Genomic DNA, 17,500 nt, shown 5'->3' on the forward strand with positions numbered 1-17,500 from the left:
AAAAGAGAGAGAGAGAGAGAGAGAGAGAGAGAGAGAGAGAGAGAGAGAGAGAAGAAATGTTGATAAGACAATAAAGGAGAGAAGAGTGGAAGATGATGGAGAAGCGCAGTATAAGAAGAAAGGACAGTGTGATAAAAGAGCAGGAAGAAAATAAAGAAAAAACATGAGTGAAAGCAGGAAGGGTTAAAATGAGAGAATGATAAGGAAAAAGAGGAAAAAGGTTTAAGAAACTGGAATGGAGACGATAAATATAGGAAAACGAAAGAAAGAATGCGAAAAGCCACAAGAGAAAAAAAGGAAGAAATTGGTTAAAAGAGGGAACAAGATACGGAGAAATGCCGAAGAAAAACAATGACGAACGAAGAAGAAATAAAAAAATGAGAAAAATGAATAAAGAAAGTCAATTCGGTCGTTGCCTATCTTCCAGGAGAAAAATGAGTCCTCGGCATCATCTGTTGATGGTGGGTTCATGTCTAGGCCGAGGCACGTTTCTTTTCGTCCTATATAAAACAAAAACGCTGATAAAAAATGTTTAAAGAGCACACACAATGTTTGTTGATTTGAAAATATTGCGGGAACGAATCCATTTGCAAAGGACCATCTCTCTCTTTGATAGGAGTAAGGAAAGGTTAGGAAAGGTTGCTGGGTGGTTTGTCTCCCAACAAACAGAGAGAGTTCTTCGTGGATGGATCAGTTTCCTCAGTATTTTCAAATCAAACCAACATCCTGCGCACATTATATATTTTTAAACATTCTTCTTTATATTCAACAAAAAAAAAAAAGAGATATGTGACTCGGCCTAGACTTGAACCCACCATCAACAGATGGTATACTACGTCAGCAGAGTCAAGAACACAATTTTCCGCCCTGACACCATCTAGCTCTCGCAAATGTGCTGTTCGAGTGGATGAGAGAGAGAGAGAGAGAGAGAGAGAGAGAGAGAGAGAGAGAGAGAGAGAGAGAGAGAGAGATCCCAAGCAACAGCGAAAACTCCTGACATTTCCGGAAGAGCATCGCGGAGGGGAATAAAGCGCGCTTGCAATACGCACTGATCGAAGCCCGGGTGTCGATGCGTATCGAAACGCCATTAGAACTATTAGTTTCACTTCCCCGCTCGAACATATATTCCTTTTTAGAGTCCAATTTTACAAGTGAAATTTTTTCCGACTATTTTCCTCACTCATATGGCAACATGGGGATGCCCATTTTACGAGGAAAGTGCGAGAAATAAGAGGCAGGTTCATGGGGCTAAATTACGCCATTCCGAAAGGGAATGACCAAATCCTCGTTCATTATTAGCTTGCCTTCCCTCGTCTTCGTCCGAATACATCCACTGTGACCTCGACTTCATAAATTTCTCGTCGTCCGGTTTTCGGGACTGTATCTAAGCCACTTGAAATAACGTACAAAGGGTTACGGACATTTACAATTCAATTGATCAATCTCAATATAAATTAGTAATATAAACTGAATTTATGAACATAAATGTAGTTAAAGTCAATGCCATTTTCATCCCATGACTGCCGAATCAAGAATGAGCCTTTAAGCGCAAATCCGCCACGATTTGGGTTGCTTTAGATTAAGCTAACCTGAAGCCAGTGCAGGTCCTAGTCAAATGGCGACCCATAAGTGTGGTAAGGTAGATACAAAAGGCTTGTCATAGACCTCTGGACTCAGCCCAACCAACTGGGAAGAAAGCCTTAAACATCACCTTCTGCTTCACGTATCTAAAACAGAGAGCAAATCAACAGCACATGAAGGCACCATCCTAGGTCTAGAGATTGTTCAACCACCTCTATCTCCCACACCATTGTAATATCAATTTCTTCGTCTTCCTAATCCTCTATTACACAAGTAATTTATCTCAACAGCTTCCACTGATTGAGACGTCTTTCCTCGTCCCACGAAAGAGCATACACGTCTCCTCTTGTCCTTTACCTTTTCATTAAATTTGTGAAAACTAATACTGAGCAATTAGGAGATGTCAAGCACTCGTTTCAGATCCACTGTTACGCCCAACAAGTCCTTAGGGGGTCCATATATATATATATATATATATATATATATATATATATATATATATATATATATATATATATATATATATATATAAATAACTGAACCTCGAAAATATGGAACGTGATGAAAATATAAAGAAAGGCATATGTCACGAAGGAAAGAGAAACGACGGAGTGGTACTAGGCCTATCGACTTACTGTTTCTTCTCAATATAAATTATTTTTATTCAAATACACACACACACACACACACACACATATATATATATATATATATATATATATATATATATATATATATATATATATATATATATATATATATATATATATATATATATATATATATATATATATATATATATATATATATATACATTCTCTCTTAGCAGTTTCTATTGAAGTTAATAGCAATGTCTGTGATATATATATATATATATATATATATATATATATATATATATATATATATATATATATATATATATATATATATTATGCAATTTCTATTGTAGTTAATGGCATTGTTTGCCGATACTTTCTTTTCATCAAGACTTTGAATCAGTGAGTATTTCTTCTTTTGCTCTTCAGGCAAGCTGCTCAGAATTAAGGAAAAATTATTCAAGATTCTATTCATTTACTTTTTCTTTTTCTAGTCGGTGGACCGTTTCCCCCACTTCTCGGTGGCATCTTCAGGAAAAAATAATTGGAAAGAATTGTGAATAATTTTTAATTATTTCTATGAAGCTTGCCTGAAGAGAAGAAAAGAGGAAGTATTGACTGATTCAAAGTTTTGTAAACAGAAAGCATCGGCAAACTATATATATATGTATATATATATATATATATATATATATATATATATATATATATATATAAACATATAAACATAACAATAAAATATTTTGTCAACAGATTTCCATCTAATAAAGGGAGCTCTATATATATATATATATATATATATATATATATATATATATATATATATATATATATATATATACACATATATATATAATATTCGACAACCTTGTTTATCCAGCAAGGGACCTGATATCGATCCCCTTGGAGAGAAACGCCTTTGTCTCCGTTCCCTGAAAAACCACCTAAAGCAGCAAATCATGTACCAGGTGACAAGTCGACTACGGTGGATCACAGCCCATATAAAAAAACACACACAAAAATTGGAAAATTAAACCTTTAAAACCAATACCGTCAGTAAAAAAAAAAAGTCCTAAGAAAAAAAAACTTATTCATCAAAAGAGCATATAATGAGATCGTAGAAACAATGATAATTCACCCATCAAAGGAGCATATAATGAGATCATAATTACCTCGTTAACGTCTCGCGATGGAAATGACAAAGTAGATCTAAGTGAACGCCATTTTTTTTCCTTTTCAAGTCGAGTATCACACAAATACCGTCCAGGCTTCGGTAAGCGAGGTCGAGTTTTTTTTTCATCACTGACGAGCTAGTTGCTTGTCATAGGAGTTAACTAATGATTTGCTTAGTTTTTTTGTTTTTGTTTTGCTTTGTGACGTATCTTCCTCGCTGGGTACGACAGAAAATGCCTTACTAAATGGATACATAGGAGATGCATTGGATCTTTCCTAGATAGTGACACCAAGAGTTTTAAACCCGGTATGTATCCACCTTTGAGGCGTGTTTAGTACAATCCCGTTGGGGATTTTTTTTAACCCTGTAAGTATCCACCTTTACGGCGTGTTTGGTACAAGCCCGTTGGGGATTTTTGTTAACCCGGTATGTATCCACCTTTGAGGCGTGTTTAGTACAATCCCGGGAGGGATTTTTTAACCCTGAAAGTATCCACCTTTACGGCGTGTTTGGTACAAGCCCGTTGGGGATTTTGTTAACCCGGTATGTATCCACCTTTGAGGCGTGTTTAGTACAACCCGTTGGGGATTTTTTTAACCCTGTAGTATCCACCTTTACGGCGTGTTTGGAAAAAAAAGCCCGTTGGGGATTTTTGTTAACCCGATATGTATCCACCTTTGAGGCGTGTTTAGTACAAACCCGTATGAGATTTTTGTTAACCCGGTATGTATCCACCTTTGAGGCGTGTTTAGTACCAGCCCGTTGCGGATTTTTTTTGTTAACCCGGTATGTATCCACCTTTGCAGCGTGTTTGGTAAAAGGCCGTTGGGGATTATTTTTAAAGCCTGCATAGGGATACATAAAAAGATACATTAAACTCCTTGATACGAATACATAAAAAGATACATTAAAGCCTGAATAAGGATACACAGAAAGATACATTAAACTCCTTGATAAGAATACATAAAAAAAGATACATGAAACCCCTTGATAAGAATACAGAAAAAGATACACGAAACTCCTTGATAAGAATACATAAAAAAGATACATAAAACTCCTTGATAATAATACATAAAAACGATACATGAAACTCTGATAAGAATACATAAAAAAGATGCATGAAACTCCTTGATAAGAATACATAAAAAGATACATGAAATTCCTTGATAAGAGTACCTTTGCGGCGTGTTTAGTACAAGCCCGTTGGGGAATTTTTTTTTTTAACCCGGTATGTATCCACCTTTGAGGTGTGTCTAGTACAAGTCCGTTGGGGATTTTTTTTTGTTAACCCGGTATGTATCCACCTTTGAGGCGTGTCTAGTACAAGTCCGTTGGGGATTTTTTTTGTTAACCCGGTATGTATCCACCTTGGCGGCGTGTTTAGTACAAGCCCGTTGGGATTTTTTTCAAAGCCTGAATAAGGACGCATAGAAAGATACATTAAACTCCTTGATAAGAATGCATGAAAAGGTGCATTAAACTCCTTGATAAGCATACGTAAAAAGATACATGAAACTCCTTGATGAGAATACATAAAAACGATACATGAAACCCCTTGATAAGAATGCATAAAAAGACACATGAAACTCCTTAATAAGAATACATAAAAAAGATACATTAAAGCCTGAACAAGGATACATAGAAAGATACATCAAACTCTTCGATAAGAACACATAAAGATACATCTAACGCTTAATGGGGATACGTAAGAGATACAAGCAATGCTTCGACAGCTGAGAGAATAAACATATGTCGTCTTGTTGTCTTTTAGGGTAATTGAGGGAAAATAAATCGTTTGCATATGATTAAGTCATTATTTTTTTTAATCTTCCCCCCTTTTTTTCTCTTTTTCGCATTCTTCTTTGTTCCTCTCCATCGTCTCTTCTTTTCCGTTGCTCTAATTAGTCGTCACTTAATCCCCCTTCCCTCATCCATTATTCAGTTCATCTTGTGGATTTTTTAAAATTCAGACCTTCCTCAGAATCCTTTATATTCGGATTTTATCTACTTTATTTTTTTTTATTTTATTCAAACAAGTTTCTGTTCCCTTCGTTAAAATAAAGCAGCTCATTTACCAGTCTTCGTGAAGTCTCTCTACCTGGGAGGCCGATGGAATGGGATGACTTGTGTCCTTATATATGAAAAAATTTAAAAAAACCAAAATAAAAATTGGGATTCCTGAAAATTTCAAGAATCGGAAACAACTTAAGTTTAAAGAAACTTGCCAAAACTTGCAAGTGTAGGGTTAATGTGAGAACATTATATATATATATATATATATATATATATATATATATATATATATATATATATATATATATATATATATATATAATCATCAGCATTATCCGTTGGTTATTTTTGTAGACCCTATTACCACGCATCATTTGGTCCTTCCAGCAGGCATCATTTATTATACATTACTATTCATGATTTTCGTGGAAAACTCGTCCCACCTTTTTATCTAACGCAGGTAACCGACACCCAACAAATGTATGTATTTATCAACTTCCTTCCTACCATCACTCTAATTCTTATAAAACTGACCACCATTTAATATCAGTAACTGATTGAAACATTTTTTCTCCCGCTATCAAGGACGACATCGTGGCAGGCTGAGAAACACCACGATGAAACAGCTCTCTAACGGGGAAACAACGCTCCTTTTAGCGGTGCTGATGAGCCTCTCGACTTTGGGTGAGTACATTTCCTCCAAGTAAGTCTAAGGTGCCTTTAAATAATCAAGCAATGTGTATTTACATAGTCTTCGGATCCCACATCAATCATGAACGTTGATGATGACCGTCAAGGTGATTTATTAACCGTACGGGAGAGGTATATTTTATTCAATTTTCTAGGGCAGAATCTCTTAACTAGCATAATTGCTCTGTCGTAAATATCACAAATTCACAATTACGTTTATAGGAATATCGTAATACAATGTATCACAAAAATATTTTCAAGGCGACAAAATCTCATGAATGATACTTTTTCAAACAGCGACAGAGTTATGATTTTGTCTACATTAAATATTATAGGTGCCAAAAATATGTAAAATTTCATTTCGAATTGGAGGCTGTCACAACGAAGACGTCACCTACTTGGGACTCCTGCAGTATCAAGCTGGTCAGAGGCTTTCGTTGTGCAATATATAAATTCACCTCGCTGGAAGGTGCAATTATTTAAACTAAGATATTTTCTTAGGAAGTTGCAACACGACCTGACCTCACACAGTTAAAATAACTGACCACAAACTAAAATGAAAGAATTTAAATCCAAAATTTAACGTTTTTATTGTTGTTTTACTTCTTCCAAGAGAATACCATTTGATATAAATTATAAAGTGAAAATACAATATTTAAATAACACGAGGAAGTACACTATTGCGATACGCATAACAATTTTATTCCAAAATTTAACGTTTTTATTGTCGTTTTACTTCTTCCAAGAGAATACCATTTGATATAAAGTATAAAGTGAAAATACAATCTTTAAATAACACGAGGAAGTACACTACTGCATACCCAAAACAATTTTATTCCAACCGTTTAATGACACGTTTCCAAGCATTCAACCTATCCACCAACTACAGCACAGTCCTCGAACAACCAGCATATTTCAGCACTGCCCTTGGGAATTTGCTGTACAGTCTAAGAGAAATCAACATATTAAAAAGGGCGCTGGTACTTACGGCATCGCTTTCGGAGAAGCAGCACCATGAGGTCATTGCAATACTGCAAGGAAACAGTTGAGCACGTATGACCAGTAGGCTCTAAGCCATTACGAAAAGATATTATCCTAATGCAATCAACATGGGCACTTCTTAGTGATGCCTTCAAGATTCCAAACAAACACCTCTGGGAAATGAAATCGCATTACAAGAAGCTTCCTACAACATGTGAGTTTAACTTTCGCAAGCATATTCATTCATGCAGACGCGAGACAACTCAAAGGAACTCTTCATTATTTTTATGCAAGCTTCAAAGATCCCACTAAATCTGTAACAATGTTGTGACCGTGATTTTCGAGGAGCCCTGAAGAATAAAGTTGGCATAGGCACTTTGAGAGATGCTGTGTGAACTACATAACCCAGAAACAAATGAATAAGACAAACAAATAAGAAAAGAGGCGATTGTAAAATGTTTCAACACCGTATACATATACACACACACACACACATATATATATATATATATATATATATATATATATATATATATATATATATATATATATATATATATATATATATATATATATATATATATAGTAGTCACCTAAAATTCTAGGGTAAATACCCATTATAACTCTACATCATTGACAGACACCCTCGAAATCATTTATTGCCGTTTAATGGTGAAGTGAAACTCTCGCTTTCTACATTTTGGACAAGCATAAATTCTTCGTACATATCCAGTTCCTTACTTGTGATGAGGGGTTATATTGCAATACAATGTATCGCAAAAATACGTTTGGCGACTTTTACAAACTTCGTTACAAATCTCGTTACTGGTACATCTTGTCATGATTTTCTTTACGTTAAATATTATGGCTCTGTAAAATTTTATGCAATAATTCACCTGAATAAGCGATGCTCGTAAATAACAGACTTGTATCCAAAGGAATATTATAAATTGAATAAAATAAAAAAAGGAAAAGACTTCGGTTTGACGAATTATCGTAGGTAAAGGTAATTTAGTGAGATTATTTTATCAAAGACGAGGAAATGACTGTCACCCATTGATCCTCCAGCAGGCTCTTCATATTCAATAAGCAAATCCACCATGCTGGAAATTGCAGTTTTGTAAATTATGATATATTCTTATGAAGTTGTTACACGACCTGATCTAAAACTTCAAATTGCACATTTTCATTGTCGATTAACTTCTCACATGAGAATGGTACCTGGTATAAATTAAAAAGTGGAAATTTAATCTTAAAATAATGCAAGGAAGTACAGTACTGTGATAAGCAAAACAATTTTACTCCAAAATTTTACTCTACCAACCGTTGCTCGCTACAGCACAGCCCTAGAGCAATCAGCATATTTCAGCACTGCTCTTGCGCATTTACTCGCATGTTCCAGAGAAATCAACATATTAGAGCCATGCATTTAGAATTTACAGCATAGCTTTCAAGGAAGCACAGCAATTAGGCCACTATAACATTTATAAGAACCAGCTGAACACGCATGATAATTAATTTAACCCGTTACAATAGGATATTTTTATCCTAATGCAATTGAGGCGAAACACTTCCCAGTATTTCATTTAAGATGCTGAACAACCACCATCTTTGGCAAATGGCAATACTATCATCCAGCAAATCTCGCTACATTTGATGAACCTTTCTAAATCATGTGTTTAGCTTTGGTCAGCATATCCATGCAATAAGTAAACATTATAACATAAATTTTCATACTTTTATGTATGTTTAAAAAAAAAATCCGTTAAATCTGTCAAAATGGTGCGACTATAAATTGATACCTCCAGGGAAAATTTCAATGGCCTTCCAAGTCTTTCAGATCATTAAACGATAACAGGATGTAGGCCTAGACATTCATGAAGGTTCATGTTAACTTGCTGGCGTAGAAATAAATGACAACCACACACAAATATATATATATATATATATATATATATAATCATATATATATATATATATATATATATATATAATTCACATCCATCTACATTTGTACGGTAATTTACTCGGTGCTACAAATACTCGTTGAGTTTCTAATTATTTTGTTCAACGTTGATGACTCGTCATCAAAACAATTTTACCCATCACTATAGAGCCTTAGATCCAAATGGAGAAACAAATGAAAGAATTCTGACGCCTGTGACCGAATTCGAACCCGAACCCGATGTTCCCAGGGGGTTAATGCTAACCATTTGCCCAAGAAGAAGAAATATAGGTCTATTCCCACTCGAACATTGATGTATCTGTCAGTTTCAGGTATAGCTACTGGAGCTGGGATAGAGCCAAACTCCGCATCGCAACGTGTATTATATATATATATATATATATATATATATATATATATATATATATATATATATATATATAAACAAACCTAAAAAGCAATAAAGGCTTAAACACCGTGTTAAGACGTTCAGGATGGGTCTATTCCAGCTCCAGTTACTAAGCCTGAATTCGACAGATTTGTGTAAGTACGAGGGGAAAGAGACTTAGAAGCTTCTTTGTGGTCAAGTGGTAAATATAACAACTGTATTACAGAAGTATTCTTCCAGCTTAAGCACTGAACTGGAGATTTACCATAAACTTATGCCAGCACTAAATGCTGAAGAAAAGTTCACCCCTTCCTAACTGGCAATAAATGATCTAGGTGCTGTCATCAACGTTGAGGAATATGTACATATACATGAATACATATACTGTATATATAATATATAATATATATATATTACATATGTATATATATATATATATATATATATATATATATATATATAAAAATATATATATATTACACAAATTTCATTATCCAGGCAAGTGAAGAAACCAATAGTTTCTTAATAAATCGTCAGTTCAAAAAATATCAATTCCCAGAAACAGCCTAAATTCACAAAGAAATCTGACAATGAAAACAGGCTAATGAAAAAAAAATAATTAATTGGCTAATTTGACAAAAGAAAGCAGTAACAACCTATTTATTAGGTCTCAGTTTCATAAATGATATATATATATATATATATATATATATATATATATATATATATATATATATATATATATATATATATATAAAATAAATATATATATATATTTATTTAAAATAAATTATTTACTAAATCAACGGAGTAAAACCCCCTTGAATAAAGATAAATGCAAAACTGCTTAATTGATTAATTCATGAACAACACAATTTAAGGATTAATTTATGAAGAACCCAGTCTTAGGGATTAATTTATGAACAATCTAGTCTTAAGGATTAATTTATATACAACCCAGTCTTCAGGATTAATTTATATACAGCCCAAACTTCAGGATTAATTTATGAAGAACCCAGTCTTAAGGATTAATTTATGAGCAATCTAGTCTTAAGGATTAATTTATGAGCAATCTAGTTTTAAGGAGAACTTATGAACAACCCAATTTTAAGGATTAATTTATGAACAACCCAGTCTAAAGGATTAATTTATTCACTGCCTAATCTTAAGTATAAATTCATAACACTCCCAACCTTAAGATGTGATTTAAAACAACCGCCCAATCAAATCTAAATGAAACGAAAGATGAAAGTAACGAATCATTTTCTGCTATAGTTAATAACCTCAAAAAACCCTTCTATAAAAAAAAACTGAAGCATCCCAGAATTCGAGAATACATACACCGCCGGGTGGCTCTTGAGACCTGCAAGCAACAAAGGCCTTTGCAAATTTGGAGTCATACTCGAGTGCCTGCTTGATCGCTGAGGATGACACTGTAATCCTATATAGCGGCCCTCGCTACGAAATCAGTGTTCATATCAGGCGATACTCATCCGAGGGCGCGCTCGCGCATGCTTGCTTGCTTGCTTGCGTGTGCTTGTGGTGGTGTACAGTCATAAGCCTTCGTATGCGTTATGCATGCACACGTTATCTATCTGGATATATATATATATATATGTATATATATATATATATATATATATATATATATATATATATATATATATATATATATATATATATAGATGTACGTAAAACAGACATTAATTGATAATAAAATGATAAGAAGGTTGGATGATTTATTCGTCAATGCTTATGACATTTTTTTACATTTATTCTTCCTGAAATCAAATAGTTAAACAGTCTTTATCCGTCAGTTGATATGACATTTAATGCTTTAGTTTGTTTGTATACCTACCTCCTTGAGAGAGAGAGAGAGAGAGAGAGAGAGAGAGAGAGAGAGAGAGAGAGAGAGAGAGAGAGAGAGAGAGAGAGAATTTAGAAAATATGAACATAATAATTCATATATCAGAGATCAGAATGTTTCCCTATAAAAATTTTGCCCCTCGAAAGGAAGAAACACATTCATATGGCACTATACCCCACCATAAAAGTGGCTCATGGCATGGTATTCACAAAGAATACTTTCAAATGTGGACACAAAATGTTTGTGGCATAATAATTCATACCATATCAGAGATCAGAATGTTTCCCTATAACAATTTTCACACAAACACTCATGCCCCTCGAAAGGAAGATGACACATTCACGTGGCACTATACCCCACCATAAAAGTGACTCATGGAATGATACTCACTAAGAATACTTTCAAATGTGGACACAAAATGTTTGTGGCATAATAATTCATACCATATCAGAGATCAGAATGTTTCCCTATAAAGATTTTCACACAAACACCAGTACCCCTCGAAAGGAAGATGACACATTCATGTGGCACTATACCCAACCATAAGCAACTTGACTATGAAGTGAATCAAGGTTAAGGTTCCTTAAAGAAACTTATTATATAAAGGAAAAAAACTTCTAGCATAGGCCATTCTTCAAGTTATTATAAAAACCAAAACTCGCTGTTCACTTTTCCAGCTTCAATTTTTCCTTTCGCTGACTCTCTACAGTGTAGACCAACGCTGCCACAACCAAGCCGTATTAATTCTGATTCCATTCCCATTCCCATTCCAAGGAGGTCAACCGGAAACAATTAGTTAAGTCCGCTACATTGCACACAGTATACCCCTGCTATATATATATATATATATATATATATATATATATATATATATATACATATAGATATGTATATATATACATGTATATATATACATACATATATACATATATATGTATATATATATACTGTATATATATATGTATATTTATATATATAATAATTATATATAATATATATATATATATATATATATATATATATATATATATATATATATATATATATATATATATATACATATATATATATATATATATATATATATATATATATATATATATATATATATATATATATGTATGTATTTATGTGTGTATGGCGTGCATACACACATTACTTATATATACATATATATAAAGATAAGTAGATAGTATGTGTATGTTACACATGCCCTGCTATTACTGAGGTATTAATAATGCGTTCACCTTCTTGTGTGTGTGTGTGTGTGTGTGTGTGTGTGTGTGTGCGCTGCAATGTGCTGCAAAATCGCTTCCAAGAGCAGACAAGCTTTCGTGACATTAGCACTTAAGTCATGCACAGACAATAATGATGAAAAAGAAATGAGGGAGCTGTATGTTCATTGTTTTTATAAAAGGGAAGAAGTGCTTAATGGAGACTTATAAAAGAAGTTAGGCAACAGTAGTAGGTCTGGTCAGCACTTGGATGGGTAACCGCCAGGCAAGGCCAGACGACATCGGCACATAAACCTATGAACGTTAGTGAGGCAGAGCATGTGGCCAGCAACTTCATCCCAAAGACACTTGCTGACAACAGGAAGGACAATATTTCCTGGAGTAAGAAATCAATACCTTAGATAAAGAAAGGACTTGGGGCAGAAGGCTCAAGTAAGCTACCAAATTCACGTATATATTCCCATTTTCTTGTACTCCTGTTCAAAGGTCAAGGTCTGAAGTCTCGAACATTGGAGATCAGTACCATAGATAAAGAAAGAACCTAACTGCGGATAGAGGCTCAAGTAAGCTACGAAATTCACGTACATATCCCATTTTCTTTTACTCCTGTTCAAAGGTCAAGGTCTGAGGCTAAATCACGTATATTTTCCCTATTTTCTTTCCTTCACAGGTCAAGCTCTGAAGTTAAATCACATACATTTCCCATTTTTTTTTTTACTTTCCTTCAAAGGTCAAGGTCGGAGGCTAAATCACGTATATTTTGCCTATTCTCTTTCCTTCACAGGTCAAGGTCTGAGGTTAAATCACATACATTTCCCATTTTTTTTTTACTTTCCTTCAAAGGTCAGGGTCTGAGGCTAAATCACGTATATTTTCCCTATTTTCTTTCCTTCACAGGTCAAGGTCTGAGGTTAAATCACTTACATTCCCCATTTTATTTTACTTCCCTTCAAAGGTCAGGGTCTGAGGCTAAATCACGTATATTTTCCCTATTTTCTTTCCTTCACAGGTCAAGCTCTGAGCTTAAATCACGTACATTTCCCATTTTCTTTCACTTCCCTTCAAAGGTCAAGGCTAAATCACGTATATTTCCCCTATTTTCTTTAATTCACAGGTCAAGCTCTGAGGTTAAATCACGTACATTTCCCATTTTCTTTTACTTCCCTTCAAAGGTCAAGGTCTGAGGGTCTCGGGCATTGGAGTTCCGTCAGTCGTGACCTCGGGGTCGACGGTCAAGCTCATGTGCAGCTACGACCAGAGGAAGGACCGCGACGATCCCCTCTACTCCCTCAAGTGGTACCGGGGTGTCGACCAGTTCTACGAATACATGCCGGGCAAAGTGCCCCCTGTTCGGGTATACCCACTGCCAAATCTTAATGTAGATGTGAGTCAGCTTTTTTCCTTTTTTCTCTCTTTGTGCATCTTGCTATAATAGGGTTATGTGTTACTTGTTGTATTTGAAAATCATTCAGGATTATGAGGTCCTTATCCTAAGCTCAATACAAATTAACCTGTTTGAAGTATGACCTTTGAGTTTTTGTAGCATTCTGCTTTTCCAGTTTGGATCATAACATTTACACTGTTTATTTGACAGCTATATATATATATATATATATATATATATATATATATATATATATATATATATATATATATATATATATATATATATATATATATATATATATATATATATATATATATATATATATATATATATATATATAAAGATATACAATACTTCCTAATCCTAAATGCACCAAAATATAAATACAATGAGACGTACATAGACACAAACACACACACACACATACATACATACATACATACATACATACATACATAAATACACACACACACACACACACACACACACACATATATATATATATATATATATATATATATATATATATATATATATATATATATATATATATATATATATATAATGCAAAATAACAGACAACTTTGTTGGGAGCATCACCGAAAAGGACATTAAATTCCAAACCTTTCTCTCTCTCCCCTCTCCCTCCTGCTCCTCCTCCTCGTCCTCCTGCTCCTCCTCCTCCTCCTCTCGCTCCTCCCACAGAAAAAACAGAGCGATAAAGCAACGGTAGTCCTGACGGGGGTGACGAAAGACACCTCGGGGACCTTCCGCTGCGAAGTGGTCGGAGACAAACCGCACTTCGAGACCGACGACTATGCGGAGAACATGACGGTGCTCGGTAAGTGAGCCCCAGTGGTTCGTTTGTGCGTCGAGTGAGAAGCATTACTAATAAGACTGGGCGTACGAGTGAGAAGCATTACTAATAGGATTGGACGTACGAATGAGAAGCATTACTTATGGGATTAGACGTATGAGTGAGAAGCATTACTAGTAAGACTGGACGTACGAGTGAGAAGCATTACTTATAGGATTGGATGTACGAGTGAGAAGCATTACTGATAGGATTGGACGTACGAGTGAGAAGCATTACTGATAAGATTGGATGTGCGAGTGAGAAGCATTACTGACAGGATTGGACGTACGAGTGAGAAGCATTAATGATAAGATTGGATGTATGAGTGAGAAGCATTACTGACAGGATTGGACGTACGAGTGAGAAGCATTACCGATAAGATTGGACGTACGAGTGAGAAGCATTACTAGTAAGACTGGACGTATGAGTGAGAAGCATTACTAGTAAGACTGGATGTACGAGTGAGAAGCATTACTAGTAAGACTGGACGTATGAGTGAGAAGCATTACTAGTAAGACTGAGAAGCATTACTAGTAAGACTGGACGTATGAGTGAGAAGCATTACTGGTAAGACTGGATGTACGAGTGAGAAGCATTACTAATAGGATTGGATGTACGAGTGAGAAGCATTACTAATAGGATTGGATGTATGAGTGAGAAGCATTACTGATAGGACTGGACGTACGAGTGAGAAGCATTACTAATAAGATTGGACGTACGAGTGAGAAGCATTACCAGTAAGACGGGAGGTATGAGTGAGAAGCATTACTAGTAAGACTGGACGTACGAGTGAGAAGCATTACTAGTAAGACTGGACATACGAGTGAGAAGCATTACTAATAAGATTAGACGTACAAGTAACTGCTTAGTGATAATACTAGACAGATTAGAATGGATTAGTATTAAGATTAAGTATCATTTTACCATTAAGATTGGAAGATCGGATACCAGTTTAGTAACAAGATTAGAAGTACGAGTGACAGTTTAGTAACAATATTAGATATACTACAATGGATTAGTACTAAGATTATGAGTATCAGTTTAATAATAAGATTACAAGCATTAGAATGGATTAGAGTCAAGATCTTGAGACTAATTTTGGTAATATGATTAGAACTAATAACAGTTAGTAATAAGAGTAGAGGTACTGGTTACATATTAGTAATAACATTAGAAGTATCTGTGTTATTGTAGTAATAAGATTATAAGTACAAATAACAGTTCAGTAATAAAGTCAGAAGTACAAATAACAGTTTAGTAATAAGGTTAGACGTACAAATAACAGTTCACTAATAACATCAGAATTACAAATAACAGTTTAGTAATAAGGTTAGAAGTACAAATAACAGTTTAGTAATAAGATCAGAAGTACAAATAACAGTTTAATAATAATATCAGAAGCACAAATAACAGTATAGTAATAATATCATAAGTACAAATAACAGTTTAGTAATAAGACCAGAAGTACAAATAACAGTTTAGTAATAAGACCAGAAGTAGAAATAACAGTTTAGTAATATGATCAGTAGTACAAATAACAGTTTAATGTTAAGATCATAAGTACAAATAACAGTTTAAGATTCGAATTACGACTGACAGTTCAGTAATAAGATTAGAAGTGTAAATAACAGTTTAGTAATAAGATCAGAAGTATGACTCACAATTTAGTGATAAGATGGAAGTACTAGCAATGAATAGCATCAAGAGTAGAAGTACTCATATAATTTTAGTAATAAGACCAGAAATAGGAGTAACGGATTAGTAATAAGATTAGAAATTCTAGTAGTGGATTAGTATTAAGTCTAGAAGTATTTGTTTCATTTTAGTATTAAGCCTAGAAGCACTAAAACATTCTATTTTAAAGTTTGGCAAGGGTCAAAACTAAGTGAGCCAGGAGTATCAAAATGTTTAGTAAAGAAACCAGAAGTTTTAATGACAGCTTTCATTTTTAATTGGCAAGATATAGAGTTGGGTCAGGTTAGGTTCCAAAATATTTGATTAAGGAGTTATATGACAAGCATAAACACTAAAACTTACTTCTTTTGGGTATGACAGCAATGAATTTGTGTACGATACAAATTCATTTGGTTCTGCAGCAAGAAAAAAAAAAACTTTACAAATTCTTCCTAATTTGCAAAACCAATATTACTGTATTTACTCCAATCTCTTTTTGTACAAACACAACACAAAAAGGAGATTAAATTACTGTTATTAGTGTAAATGTTTTTCACTGACCGACATCCAGTTAGTTAATGACTGACTGTTTTTAATTGCCTGGCAGCCAGTCAGTCAATGACTGACAGACTTTTTCCTTGGCTGACAGCCAATTAATCAATGACTGACTGATTGTTTTTCACTGACAGACAGCCAGTTAGTCAATGAATGACAAACAGCCAGTTAGTCAATGAATGATTGACTGTTTTTCATTGACAGACAGCCAGTTAGTCAATGAATGACAGACAGCCAGATAGTCAATGAATGATTGACTGTTTTTCACTGACAGACAGCCAGTTAGTCAATGAATAACTGACTGTTTTCACTGGCTGACAGTCAGCTTGCCAGTGACTGACTGACTGTTTTTTTATTGACTGACAGCCAGTCAGACAATGACTGATTGACTATTTTTCACTGACCGACGGCTAGTTAGCCAATGACTGACTGACTGTTTGTCACTGACTGACAGCCAGTTAGTCAACTACTGACTGTCCTCTCCGTTCTTTCCCAAGAGGTGCCCCAGTGGGGTCCCAAAATCCTCAACGTAGTACAAAGCAACATAGGCAACCG

The 17,500-nt window shown here is 34.4% G+C and overlaps 1 protein-coding gene across 1 annotated transcript in view; it reads left to right on the forward strand.

Moving 5' to 3' along the window:
* LOC136826452 (uncharacterized) overlaps nt 1-17,500 on the forward strand; it is a 91,919-nt gene that overhangs the window by 66,742 nt on the left and 7,677 nt on the right. Inside the window, exons 2-5 of the mRNA XM_067083667.1 lie at nt 5,953-6,051; nt 13,646-13,857; nt 14,566-14,701; nt 17,443-17,500. The exon at nt 17,443-17,500 is cut by the window's right edge and continues 160 nt beyond it. Of these exons, the coding sequence (XP_066939768.1) occupies nt 5,985-6,051; nt 13,646-13,857; nt 14,566-14,701; nt 17,443-17,500 (473 nt within the window). The 5' untranslated portion in view covers nt 5,953-5,984. The remainder of the gene's footprint in view (nt 1-5,952; nt 6,052-13,645; nt 13,858-14,565; nt 14,702-17,442) is intronic.

This window comes from Macrobrachium rosenbergii, chromosome 41 (assembly GCF_040412425.1).
Source record: "Macrobrachium rosenbergii isolate ZJJX-2024 chromosome 41, ASM4041242v1, whole genome shotgun sequence".
Lineage (NCBI taxonomy): Eukaryota > Metazoa > Arthropoda > Malacostraca > Decapoda > Palaemonidae > Macrobrachium > Macrobrachium rosenbergii.